The 13,980-nt window shown below is 41.0% G+C and overlaps 1 protein-coding gene across 1 annotated transcript in view; it reads right to left on the bottom strand.

Annotated features, from left to right (window-relative positions):
* VPS41 (vacuolar protein sorting 41 homolog (S. cerevisiae)) overlaps nucleotides 1-13,980 on the bottom strand; it is a gene marked incomplete at its 5' end in the record, with an annotated part of 122,226 nt that overhangs the window by 7,314 nt on the left and 100,932 nt on the right. The window contains 4 exons of the mRNA XM_014534377.1: nucleotides 1,859-1,995; nucleotides 2,990-3,130; nucleotides 6,671-6,725; nucleotides 12,377-12,514. Of these exons, the coding sequence (XP_014389863.1) occupies nucleotides 1,859-1,995; nucleotides 2,990-3,130; nucleotides 6,671-6,725; nucleotides 12,377-12,514 (471 nt within the window). The remainder of the gene's footprint in view (nucleotides 1-1,858; nucleotides 1,996-2,989; nucleotides 3,131-6,670; nucleotides 6,726-12,376; nucleotides 12,515-13,980) is intronic.

Raw genomic sequence — 13,980 nt, 5'->3', positions numbered from 1 at the left:
AAGCCTCATGTTCGCTTCCAGCTGCCTGGCTGCCGGCCGCCATCTTGGCTGACAGTTAATTTGCATAAGGATATGCTGATTAGCCAATGGGAAGGGTAGCGGTCGTACACCAATTACCATGTTTCTCTTTTATTAGTGTAGATTACCTTTATCCTTTGTCTTCATCATTTTCAAGACAACCAGTTGTAGCTTGTACAATCAATTTGTTACTAGCATACCTTGTACTATTGGGTCATCTGCAAACCTCCAAATAAAGAAATACCTGTATATCTTGGAGGTTTTTTTGCAGAACAGGCCCTCTACCCCTTTGTCTTAATCCATTTTTCTCCCAGGATCCTGATTTCCCACAAGCCCTCCTGAGTGAAGGCTCCTTGTTTTCTCATATCCCAGCTTCAAGAAACCTCTTCTCCTTTAAAGTTGTGTTGGCCAGTAATACCAGTCACCTGTAGCTGCGAGACTACCCTTCCCAATCACTAAGAATGATGGGACTTGGCTGACAGCCCCCTGCTCCCCCTTCTCAGTGTGCTCTCACATTTTCTTCACTAATTCCACTCCAATGACCTCTACCTTCACCCCACTTTTTGTACATGTTCACAATGACTCCTTCGGAAACTTAATGTAACAATATCCCACTCCCTGGCTCTTGTCCCTCCAGCTCTGTCACTCCTTTACATTTCTCACATCAATCTTCCTCAATGTTTTCTCCTTCTCACCATGCCTCTTTTTTTTCTTTTAAATATTTTTATTGATTTTTAGAGAGAGAGGAAGAGAGAAAGAGAAACATCCCTGTGAGAGCAGAACATTGATCAGCTGCCTTCTGCACACCCCCTACCGGGGACTGAGCCTGAAACCTGAGCATGTGCCCTGACTGGGAATCATCGAGCCAGCAACCTTTTGGTGCCCAGTATGACACCCATCCCACTGAGCCACACTGGCAGGGCTCACCCTGCCTCTTTTCTGACTGAGGCCACCACCTGAATTCAGCAGGCACCCCACTTGCACCCTTCATAGTGACTACAGGCCCCACAAATCCTCATCATGATCCTCCCCTCTCCTTATTTATCCAGATAACCACTTCTCTTCCCCCAACCCCAACCTTATCTTCCCGCTCTACCTGAAAAATTCTCTACGCGTCCAGGAAAGCAATTTCAACCATATTATAACAAAAACTCAGTTTAAAATAAAGTAGGCAAAGTGTAGTCTGAATTGTTAAAGAAACATGCTTTAAATAGTTTTAAGTTCTATGGAAGCTACCAGCATTCAAAAAAATATTAATTATCACAGAGTCCTTTTAAAGAAAAGATTAGGATGCTATGAAATTAGCATATAAATTTTTTATATGAAAATAAACAACAAATTCTAAATTATTATAGATAATAAAATTGTTACTAGTCTAGAAAACAGACAAAATGTTAAATAAAATCCTGTATTTAACATGTTTCAGGCAATAGGTTGCTAAGTGGCTTCAAGGAAATTATCTAACTCTTTGAAAAATATTTTTTTATTCTCCCAAGTGGACATAATATTCATTCTATTCAAAAAAGGTTTGGGTGGTCTGATCTAACGGTCACGGTAACTACTCCCTCCCCAGTGCCATGCTGGATTCACCACACAAATGTAAGAATACCTGTTCATCAATAAGAGGAAACTTGGAGGTGGTTAAATATCAGATGGCTTCCATAAAGGGTGATGTTTCTAGTTTCTCTATTTGAATAATTTTCCAAGTAAACTGTTCAAAACAGACTGTAACTATCAAATTGAATTATTTGACTAATATTTAAAATAAACCCTATAAATGTTTATCCTTCAGTCAGTCAACTCCCTCAGTATACTTATTTGTCTACAAAAGGATACTTACTTGTAAATTGTAGTCTTGCAGAATTTTAACCAAGGAATCTCTCAAATTGGGAATCTCCATTCCTTCCTTGATACGGTGAATCAGTAGAATTGGGTCAACATGCGTGCCAATATTGTTTAACAAGCCAGTAATAAATGCTATAAAACACCACAGAAAGCAATTAACATATAAGCAATGTACATAATGCAATTTTAAGCCAAAAACAACTCAAAGAAAAAAAAATGTCCTTCAAATTTGAATTTATAAACTCTCAAGAAGTAATCTTCCTTTACTTTCCTCATGACATAAAGAAGCAGCTAAATATAGAGAATTTAAAACAGAGAACAAATGATTACTTCAGAATATAATTTGTGATGTTAACAGGGTGCAACAAATATTTATTGAGATTTTTCTATGGCTCAATATCATACACTTCTCACCAATATTCTGCAAGGTAGGAGTGTTATTTGTCCCTATTTTACAGAAACGAGAAATGAAGTGATTAATCTATCCAGGATCACACAACCAGCGAGTTTTAGGCCCAAATTCAAAACTAAGCCAGACCCAATAACCTTTACACCCACTTTGCTTCCTTTAAGATCCTTAAACTACTACTTTGTCATGCTAACATTATCCTCATATTTAAAAGACAATCAGAACAGCAATTTCTAGAACTTGAAAATTCTGAAATAGAAGTCTTCTACCAAAAAATAAAGAGAAGGGAGGAGATTTTAAGCCACTGTTGCTGCTAGTTTCTGAATCATTTCTTTTTCCTTCAAAGAAGAACTTGGATTATTGTTAGGTGACTGCTTTTGTTTCTTTCCAAGATGGGAGACCCAACACGATGGTCAAGCGGAGGGCCAATCAGTAAATTCCTGGTGCAGCAGGTAAAAATATGCTTCATGGGGACAAGTTAATATTACCAGGTGAGCCACTTGCTCTTTATCACATTCAGGTAACTCAAAGTGATGGGACTCCAGGCTGCTCTGCACAGGACTGGCATTGGAAAGCGTTTCGGTGTGCCTGGCCTATCTTTATATAGATACTTGACCATATTTTTAACTTACTGTGTCTTGAGATAATTCTTACTCTAGACATAACTGGCTATATTGAGAGAAAAGAGTGATGATCGCAGATGGTTTTTTTGCTTACGTGGTTTGTCGATGGAATATAAAATCAGGTCTTCCCAGAGCTCTCCATCGTCTTGCTCCTTGGCAAATTCAATTGCTTTATCAACATCATGTAATTCCTCCATGATCATCTTCAGGGCACTTCGGCTATTGCCCATTCGGCCTAGCAAAGATGTGAGAAATACTTCATTCAGGACATTTTAATGAAACATTGTTAAAGAAATAGCATATCTCTTAATTTATTCACCCCGTTTTAAAGCTAACACAAAAGCATATTTTCCTATGTGACATTCGCATAACATAATAAAATAAATGTCTCCTATTTGCTAGGTGTCTACTGTGTTCTGAGCACTCATTTAAGTGCTTCACATGAATGACATAATTTCATTATTACTAAAGTCCAATGAGATATGTCACACTAATATTTCTATTTTATAGAAGAGGACACAGAAATGTTTCTACTAAACAGCAGATCTGGAATCCAAACCCAGGTCTGTCAGATGCTGACTTGATTCTCACAGGCCTGTATCTGAACCCCTCATACCCACATACAATTAAGACTTTTAAAGGGTTGGATAAGAAAAAGTGAAGAAATGAAGCAAAAACAAAAAAGAAAACAAAATTTAAAAAAACACCCCACAACAACATCATAAGTATGGTGATTACCAGAAATAAAGGGGTTCGGGGAAGGTGAAAGAGGGAATAAATGGTGATGGAAGGAGACTTGACTTGGGGTGGTTAACACACAACACAATATACACATGATGTATAATAGAATTGTACACCTGAAACTTATATAATTTTATTAACTACCTAGAGGCTCGGTGCACAAAATTTGTGCACAGGTGGGGTCCCTAGGCCTGGCTGGTGATCAGGGCCGATCAGGGCCCGAAGGCCCCCGTAGGGTCGGGAGAGTAGGCAACGGTTGCTGGGCTGGGCTGGGCTGGGCGTGGAAGGAACAAACGCCAGCTGCCCTCGGGGCCGTGCCACCGCACAGTTTCCTGCCTTCCCTGCTCCTCCTTCCCTCCCCACTGTGCTGCCACCGGCCGGCTGGCCAGGGGAGGGACTGAGGGAGATTTGCCGGCCAGGGGGAGGAGCCGTGGGAGGTTTCAATCCCCAGTTTGGAACTTGCAGGAGGCAACTGATCAATGATTCTCTATCATCATTGATGTTTCTATCTCTATTTCCCTCTCCAAAATTAATCAAATATATATATTTAAAATGCAAGGTTTTTAGAGGAAGAAATGTAGGGCAAGGGAGCTATTGAAAGAAAAAAGGACAGGGGGGCACTGCTCACATTTCAAACAGGATAACATAAAGTGGTCCTCAGGGAGTGAAAGGTGAGGAGGTGGAGCAGGGCACTGCGGGCTGAGGAACAGGCTGTAAAGACTGGGAATGTCTGTGACAGTGACACCAAGCGTGTGTTGGGACCATTGCTGGGATCATTCATCCTCAAGAGGTTTTGATTCCGGACAGGAGGAGGAACACGGAGATCAGCGGGCCTTTCTTAGCCTAGAAGGTGACGCAGGCAGCAGGAGCGGGCTGCCCTGCTTCCCTACAAATGTAAACACTCAGTGTAACTGGACATGGACATTAGTCACCCGGCCAAATCAATGCCCAGCCAGCCTGGTGGCTGTGTCCTACCACGCTCTGGCTGTGCTGCAGTGCTATTGGCCGGGAGGCCGAAGCCACGCCCCTAAGTGCATGTAGTATACAAAGGGGTGGGCAGGAAGCTGGAAACCAGAGCTGAGGCAGAGCAGCTTGGCAGCACTGTGTCCACCATGGAGCAGGATGGGGAGCAGGATGGGGAGCAGGATGGGGAGCAGCTGTTGGCACAACCGGCTTTGGAGTCGAAGGGGTTTCCGGCACACCACTGGTGAGTTGCTGCGAGCAGTGGGACCGAGGGGTGGGGAGGGAGAGGAAGGTGGTGCTGCCATGGTCAGTGCGTGGTCCTCTGCTGCGCCCAGCCAGGCTGGGCTTGGCCTGGGGAGGCCTTTTCCTCCTGGAGCCGCTCTTCTCAGGGCGGCAGCATCTGGCCGCTTTTCTTTTGTTCAAAAAAAGATTTTTTTTTTTTTATTGGAAAGCAAGCTCTGGGCTTGCGGTTCCTGGGATCCCTGGGCCATAGCATGTGCCTCCAGGCCTTGCTGAGCCCCCCTCCCCCTCCTCCTGCATTGAGCATCTGCCTCCTGGTGGTCAGTGCGCAACATAGTGACCGGTCGTTCCAGTCATTCCGCTGTAACTGTCACTTAGGCTTAGCTATATACTAGAGGCCCAGTGCACAAAATGTGTGCACTGGGGATGGGGGGGGGGGTCCCTCAGACCGGCCTGCGTCCTCTCACAGTCCGGGAGCCTTCGCTCCTTACTGCCTGCCTGCTACTGCTCCTTACCGCTTGGCTCGCTGCTCCTTAGCGCTGCCACAGAGGTGGGAGAGGCTCCCGCCAATGCTGCTGCGTTCGCCAGCCGTGAGCCTGGCTTCTGGCTGAGTGGCGCTCCCCCTGTGTGAGCGCAGTGACCACCAGGGGGCAGCTCCTGCATTGAGCACCTGCCCCCTGTTGGTCAGTGTGCATCATAGTGACCAGTCATTCTGGTCGTTCCACCGTAACGGTTGCTTAGGCTTTTATTATACAGAAGCTAAATGTCACCCCATTAAATTCAATAAAAATAAATAAATAAAATAAGTAAGTAAGTAAATAAAGGCCTTGGAGTCATTCTGCCTCTTTAGCAGCTTTGCATATTGCTCTTCCGATACCCTGTGTGCCAACCACAACCTCAATGATCAGACAGTGACCTCATTTTCCTTCTCTTCCCAGTTCAGGGGAAACCCTTTCAGTAACTCTCATGAAATAAGTCTTTACCAACTATGCTTCAATTTGATTATCTTTATATACTTTGTTCATTCATTTACTGGCATTTTAATGGTTTTATTATCAATTTCCGTGAGTTTTTAATATAATACATGTAGAAAGCTTTACTCAGAGCAAGTACAGCCACTGCCTGGCTGTGGGCAATTGCCCTTTTCCTTGCCCTTGGCCTGCCGCAAGAGCTAGTAATGGATCTCGAGTCCTTCTCACTTGGGGCAGCCATTATTAAAGCAAAATGCTGGCCTGTGAGTAAAATTACATCCCATTTGTTATATTTTCTATAGCATTTTGCTTTTCCTACAAATATTCCCACAGTTCATATCTTTAAAAATGGCTAATTTTTAAAAGTGTGTATATGATTTTTAAGTTTTTATAACTTAAAAAGGATACTATGCTTCCCTTGTAAGTTCTCTACTCCTTCTAAGACAACTGAAAGGTGGAAATAGGAGCCAGAGGACAGGGACAACTGACAGCTGGATCAGATTACAAACTTTCCCTTTCTTTTGAAAACTATGATATTCAATTGCATTTCCTCCATTATTTAGGGTGTGATTTTTGAAAATGAACATTATTTATTTTCTATCAAGATGGTGGTAATATAAGCTGATGTGTTTGTTTGTTACACAATACTAATATGATACCTCAACAGCATTTATTAAATAACTCTTCATTCTCTATTGAGCTGTGAAGCCTCCTTTTTCATGTATTAAATTCTTATACAAAGAGGTTTTAACCTCTATATTACTTTGCTCTAAAACCTATGCCAATTCTTAGACAATTTATATCACATTTTCACCCCGTTTCTTAGTTTATGGGGACCAAAATGAGAGAAAACTACTTACTTAGAAGATAAACTGTCTCTTCTACAAAGTTCCTCTGGTGACAGATCTCAAGAGCCTTCAAATAAAGCAGGACAAAAATGTTACCATGGGTTACCAGACAAGAACAAATATTAATAGAGTCACTTAAACACACAATTTGAAAGAATTTTTCCATTGCGTCACTTTAAAAAAAACAAAGCAAACAAACAAAAACACAACGCTCCTTAGGTTTGCTGGTGTCTGGATCCATTTATGTCTCAGAGAGGTACTGGTCCCTATACAATTCAAATGGTAACATACAGGTGTGGGCAAAAGTAGATTTAGAGTTATGAATATGCAAAGCAGAGTTTAATCTTTTTTTTAAAGATATGTTTTTATTGATTTTCACACAGAGGAAGGGAAAGGGAGAGATAGAAACATCAATGATGAGAGAGAATTAGGGATTGGCTGCCTCCTGCACACCCCGTACTGGGGATCAAGCCATTGTCCTGATCGGATCGAACTGTGACCTCCTGGTTCATGGGTTGATGCTCAACCTCTGAGCCACACCAACCGGGCAGCAGACTTTATTCTTGTATTATTGTTTACTCATTATTGTATTATATATTTATGTTACAACTGTAAACTGACTTTTGCTCATCCCTATATTTGAGACAACTTAGAGCAGTGATGGCGAACCTATGACACACGTGTCAGAGGTTATGAATATGCAAAGCAGAGTTTAATTTTTTTTTTAAAGATATGATTTTATTGATTTTCACACAGAGGAAAATGTGACACGCGTGACACGTGAACTCATTTTTTTGGTTGATTTTTCTTTGTTAAATGGCATTTAAATATATAAAATAAATATCAAAAATATAAGTCTTTGTTTTACTATGGTTGCAAATATCAAAACATTTCTATATGTGACACGGCACCAGAGTTAAGTTAGGGTTTTTCAAAATGCTGGCACGCTGAGCTCAAAAGGTTTGCCATCACTGACTTAGAGCATTCCATGGATAAAGGCAGAAAGCAAGATGCTGAAGGGCCCCTTCCCACCAAGCTTTCTTGCTTTCTGCTGCTTAGTTCCTTCACAGCACTGCCATTCCCAGCTGATCCACTGTCCGTGGTTGAGCTGTTTCCCTCCACGGGGATGCAGCTGCATGAAAGGATGCTGCTCACTGCGCACGTCCTCAGTACTGAGCGCACATCACAGCTCAGTAAACATTTGTTACATAAATAACTAAGTACCCGGAATATTTCTATTGCCAGCTCTCAGGGTTTAAAATAACTCTGTTCAAGGATTTGTCAAAAGTGAGAGAAAAACACATCTAACAATCAAGAAGGAGGAGATCAAGTGAAGAAATGAAGGACTATATAGGTGATAGCATTTCCTTGAGTGTAAAAAACACCACCACTATGTGCTTATAAACAATTCAATGATCTAAATGAACGGACACAAATTTACTATATACTCTGCTGTGCACTAGAGAGTCATTGGCTGGAGATACAACGATGATAGAAATACAAATGCTGATGATGGTGATGACACGTAAAAGGAAGATGAGGAGGAGATGGAGGTGGCTCAGTAGAAGTGGAGGCAGCACGAGTCCACCAGGGAGCGTGACAGAGCAGTGACGACACAGAATCTCATGACCAGGGGAGCATGAATGGAGGGCTATGCGCATCAATACAGGACCTGAGTTCCGGCGTGGCCCTTCAGAGGGGCATCTGAACGGGTGCAGTATGCATGAGCCTTCACTGTAAGCTCACTCACATGCCTACTAAGGACGCTTCTTATTTTGTTACTCTGCTTAAAGTTGAGAATCTTTACTGTGGCCTCGGAAGCCCTGCCTTTCTGTGCAGTAACACCTCACACCCTGCTCATCTCTCTACCATTGCCCCTCGGCCTCGAGGGCTGCCCTCCCACTCCACTCTGCACCCCTGGCAGGTCCTTCAGATAAAAGCCTCCTTGGACCCACATCATGCCAGATCCCAGGCACTCACTCTCACTGCACCTGCACACATCTGGCTCACAGGTGTACAATAAATATTTTTTCAATAAATGAAAAGGTTTCAGGAGGAAGATTACTGGGTTGCACAGTTAGAGCAGTCAGTTAAAAACAACCAGCCAAGGTTACTTTAAAAACAAAACCAAGGAGGTAAAAAGAACAGCTTAAGTTCTTTAGCTCTTCAGCTCAATGGGCCATTTTGGGAAATGACAGCAGGAGCTAGTTTTGACATTTTGATTTCTGACTTAAAAATTTTTGAGTAAAATATGTATTTAAATCTATGTCCATGATTGGAGATTAACAACTCAAAGAAAGGAAAAAAATGCTGACCATAGAGATCAATGATGTAGGGGGGAAAAACCCAAATGAAACATACAAAAGGGAAAAAAACAAATAACACCTTACTGTGGAATGGCAATGAAATTAGGATGGCATTTTAAAGTACACAAATCATTTAAGTGAGGAAATGAGAAGACCTGAAGGTCACAAAGAGGAGGAAATACTATTAATTCAATTTCTCACAAGATTCCTTTAAAAGTTACATGGCAGAGATAACTAGTTGTCCCCCAATGTCTTTTACTCATTTCTTCTATAGTAATAAGATTTCAGGTGGAGAACTGCCCAAAATTTAAAAAAAAAATCTCCAAGCCTCCCCAAAGATGAACCAGAAACATGGAAGCTTCTGGGGTGCTCTTTAAGAAGCAGCACGCGTGAACCCTTCTCTCTCTCATTTTCAGTCCTTTCATCCAATCCGATTCTGCGAACATGGATGCTACTATCTCACATCAGAAGGTCAAGGTCATACAAGGTGGGGGAGCAAAAGAAAAGAGCCTGGGTCTCGGACCCTGTGACATGAACCACCAGCAGAACACTCCACCAGGACTTCCATGCGACAGAGAACTAAACAGAGTCTAATCCTAACTACCACTTAGAAATTCCATATTCATCTTTTTTTTAAAATCTTCATTTTTTATTGATTTTTAGAGAGAGAAGAAGGGAGAAAGGGAGGGTGGAGAGGGCAAGAGAGAGAGAGAGAGAGAGAGAGAGAGAGAGAGACTTCTATCAATTGCCTCCCATATGCACCCAGGCAGGAGATCAAAACCGCTACCTAGATATGTGCCCTGATCAAGAGTTGAACTTGCAGCCTTTTCTGTGTAGGAGATGATGATCCAACCAACTGAGCCACCCAGCCACGGCACTCCTCATTCATTTTGGTTAAAAAGATGGTTCACCTCTCTCTATACTGTCATGCCTATAAATCACCATCCTAAACAACGGAACTTTCTTACCAACTCTTAACTCTTCTGGGATGATAGTAGAACAGAGTCAGGATACACATGTGAGAATTTTAAATAGTAAGAGAAAAAGCAAAAATCTAAAGTCAAAGGACCTGGGACTATTTTAACAAAAAAATTATGGAGAAACCAGGTGAGTGCCCAGATTTGTGCTAGCAGACGGAGATACAGATGGACAGTTTATGGTTTAGTGAGACTGTGTCATTCACAGGTAAACAGATAATGGTAATAACACAACTGGATAGGTAGAATGCTCAGACAAAGACAATATGAATAAAGATGAATATGCTGCCTAAAGTAGTTTCTTACTGGAAGGTATCCAAAAATCAATTATGTACCTGGAAATTTACTGACACTTTGAAGTGCCAGCAGATGTTTCAAACAGAACCACCTCCCCCGCTTCTTCTTGAGTAAATGCAAATGCTTGAGAATATGCTTGTCTTGAACCACACGCAGTCTGGAGGCTCTCCCAAGTGACCCCAGACAGCAGCCACTTTCTAAATGTCGCTACTGAATTCTATTATATTAAACATTCAGTTCCTCTCTAGCCACTTTTCAAATATTCAACTGCAGAACATTGTACAGGATAAAACTGCTGAAAGCTCTTTTAGGATACTATCAAATATGATCATTCATGTACAACATGATACCTAAAGGCAAGTTTGAAGTCAAGAAGATTCTTGAATGCAAGCAGATGTGTGACACCAAGCTCAAAGATAATGTTGAGTCTCTGAAATTTGAATATCACAGAATTTTAAATGTTTTATATTCCTAATAGTATCTTAAATTATCCTTTCTCATATATGAGAACGTAGAGACTCTAGAATAATTTCTGGAAATTTTGAGAAAAGTATTTCTGGTTCAAATAATTTTTCTATTCTTGACACAGTGCAATATAAAATCATGCCTCCTTATTTTAGATTCTTGAATGTTCCTGGGCCATAGTGCTCCCTCTAGAGGAAAGAGTATGGAAACTAAGATTTTTTTTAAAGCTAATAGGACATACAGGTAAAAGTGGAATACTGGTAGTAGTAACAATAAAGGTAAAAAGAATGACAGAAATTGAGTAAAAAATGTTGCAAAATATTTTAATTGTCCTTTTCCTGATGTAGTACAATGGTAAGGAACATAGTTTGGGGTAACTAACAAGAACCTTATCAATAATAAATTAAATAATGATTTCTACCTAGCCTTGAGTCCGTCATAGTTTATCTAATTTTGTCTTTAAAGAAAATCTACAAACTTTGCATTTCCCAGCTTTTTCTAGATTATAGATTCCGTAATTAGAAAAGAGAGAGAACATTTGATTTTACTTTTAGAGTAAGACGATGTATTTCCAAATGTATTTTTTGAGAAAATGTCTTAGGGCCAAAATATAAAATGTTAAAGTTTTTGATAAATTAAGTTAATATGCAGGCAAGACATTTTTTTTTCAACAGATTTTGAAAATCCATTGAGCTGAAACTGTTTATAGTAAATCCAATACATTTAATCATAATGGGCTGAAGAAGAAACTAGGTTGTGAGTGCACATAAGCTGGGTCAAATACTTTTTTTGTTTTGTCGATACATACTGCTGGTTATAAAGTACTTTTTACCTCACCATCTGAATTTATTTAATAAGACACTTGTACATATTAGATAGCATTCCAGATGTTATAAGAATCATGGGAAACAATACCTATGGCCTTAGATTGCCAAGTTTCTTGTACCTGCACAGGAAGTATTTATTGTTTATTTATTACAGGTACATTCAACTTGCTAGTTCCTATTCATCCATCACTAGAACCTTGTTTGTATTCATTTATGCACTCACTCATGATGCCACACACATTAAGTGTCTAACAGGTGTGGGTTCACCAAAATGAGTGAGAAAAACTCCTTATCCTTGAAGAATTTACAAGATACTGGGGAAAAAGGCTAAAATATAATTATAATTATGATTATAATTATAATGGGATGCAGTATGTTAGAGAAATGAACTGTAGAGTGAGAGAGGAATACAGAAACACTCAAGGTGACTAAGGCAGCCAGGGTGTAGGGCCCGAGTTATCAACCTTGAGTCCTGAGTGGAGCAAGTGCTTCTGGCTCAGGACAGTCTGTGTCTCCCTCCAAGGCTGCCTCTGAGTCCATGCTGATCCTGGTACACTGACTCAGACTCCTGACACAGTGTCTGCTCTATGGCTGACTAGGCCCTGGATTAATCCTTTATTCCAATTAAACCTGGCACAGAAATACTTGGGCTTCTTACCAAAATCTAATCCAACAGGATCTCTACCTCTCATCAGAATGCCCCAGCCAAACCTACTGCTTAGAGCAACAGTCTTCCCCCAGAAGAGGGACTAATGAGCAGGGACAGGAAGAGCAGAATAACCAGCAGCTTACCCACAATGACAACTTCTTCACCTGCAGTGTGTGAGTGGGGGAGCTGTGACTTACCTTTTCGAGGGGGCAATGGGTACTATCTCGGAGAAATGGAAGTAAGTTTGGTCGATCATATTCAGCATAAAGGCTGATCTGTTTTTCATGGTAGCGCTGCCCCTTATGATGGTCTCTCTTGAAAAGCTTATGCAGATACTAAAAAGAACAAAGGGATAAACCATGAATATTAAAATAAGAAAAGCAATACCTGTTTAACATCCCAATTTTCTATTCTAAACAGCTTCCGTGGCGAGGCTGAGGGAAAGCAGCTTACAAGAATAAACAATCTGAATGTGAAAGAGAAATATCTTTGCCAGAACAAGGAGACTGACTTTCTCTGGCCCAGAGTGACTTGGCTCTACCACTGACTATCCAGTGGGAAAGTCACTAATCTCTCTGTGACCGAGTTTCTTTACCTGCAAAAATCTCATTGGGCTGCTGTGAGGTTTGAATGAGTTACCATTTCTAAGTCACTCAGAACCATGCCTGGCATACACTAAGCACTACAGAAGTGCTAGTGATGGTACAGTTGACCCTTGAACAACATGGATTTGAACTGTGTGGGTCCACTTACATGTTAATTTTTTTCAATAAATATACTGTCACCCCTCTGTATCCGGGGTTTTGCATTGGGGATTCAACCAACCACAGATCAAACACAGTATTTTTGATCTGTAGCTGGGGAACCATGATGTGGAGGGCTGAGTGTATGCATTATTCTAAGCTATTTTATAAAAGGCGCTTGAGCATGTGCACACTTTGATAACCACAGGGGGTCTTGGAGCCAGTTGCCCCAGGATACAGAGGGGTGACTGTAGTTAAGTTTTTGGAGAGTCAAAAGTTATACATGATTTTCACCTCTGTGGGTTAATGCTGGCATTGCTCAAGGGTCAACCATAGTTGTTAATATTGTCATCATCATCTATTTTGCTGCAGAAATAAAACCCTTGATTAGTGGTCTTTCTAGATCATAAAAATTCTTGCCTTTATATAAAAGGGGGTAGATGAGTCATGGGACAAGAATATGATCTTAAAAATTCGAGCAGTAAGCACTCAATTAATTCTCATACCTTCTACATCTCCTCTGTTAGGATTATTGAGAGTCTGTGTTTGCAATGATATGCTGCCTGTACTGGTGACATTAAAGATAAAAATAACAACTAAAAATCAAGAAGAGAACAGGTATTCTAAACTAATTTTCAAAACTGATTACTTTCCCTAGCTGTCTGAAACAGTTAATGGACTTCAAAGGAAATGAGTAATTCACTTGGTACTCAGAGGCAAGATTAAGTCTATCAATACATCACACAGAAATTGGAAATCAATGTTCAATGTTAAGTTAATGTAAACAAACATCCCATAACCCACGGGAGGCTAAAAAGACTGCATCACACCATCATGTAAAGTGCATTTGCACCCCTCGTAAACTGGTTCAAAAGAAGCACAGAGCATCCGCCTGCCCCTGAAGTTGGGGCTGTCTGTGAGTTAGGTGACCTTTGACATCCTCTGTTGCGTAGGGTCAGTAAAGGAGCCTAACCCCGACCAATGCATCTTCCAAAGGCAGGAAAGGGGGAGCAGTCAGACAGAACTCCACGCGGTCTGACAGAGGCGACTGCCCTCCA

Source organism: Myotis brandtii, unplaced genomic scaffold (genome assembly GCF_000412655.1).
Source record: "Myotis brandtii unplaced genomic scaffold, ASM41265v1 scaffold1298, whole genome shotgun sequence".
Lineage (NCBI taxonomy): Eukaryota > Metazoa > Chordata > Mammalia > Chiroptera > Vespertilionidae > Myotis > Myotis brandtii.
This window is presented reverse-complemented; position numbering and strand designations above follow the sequence as displayed.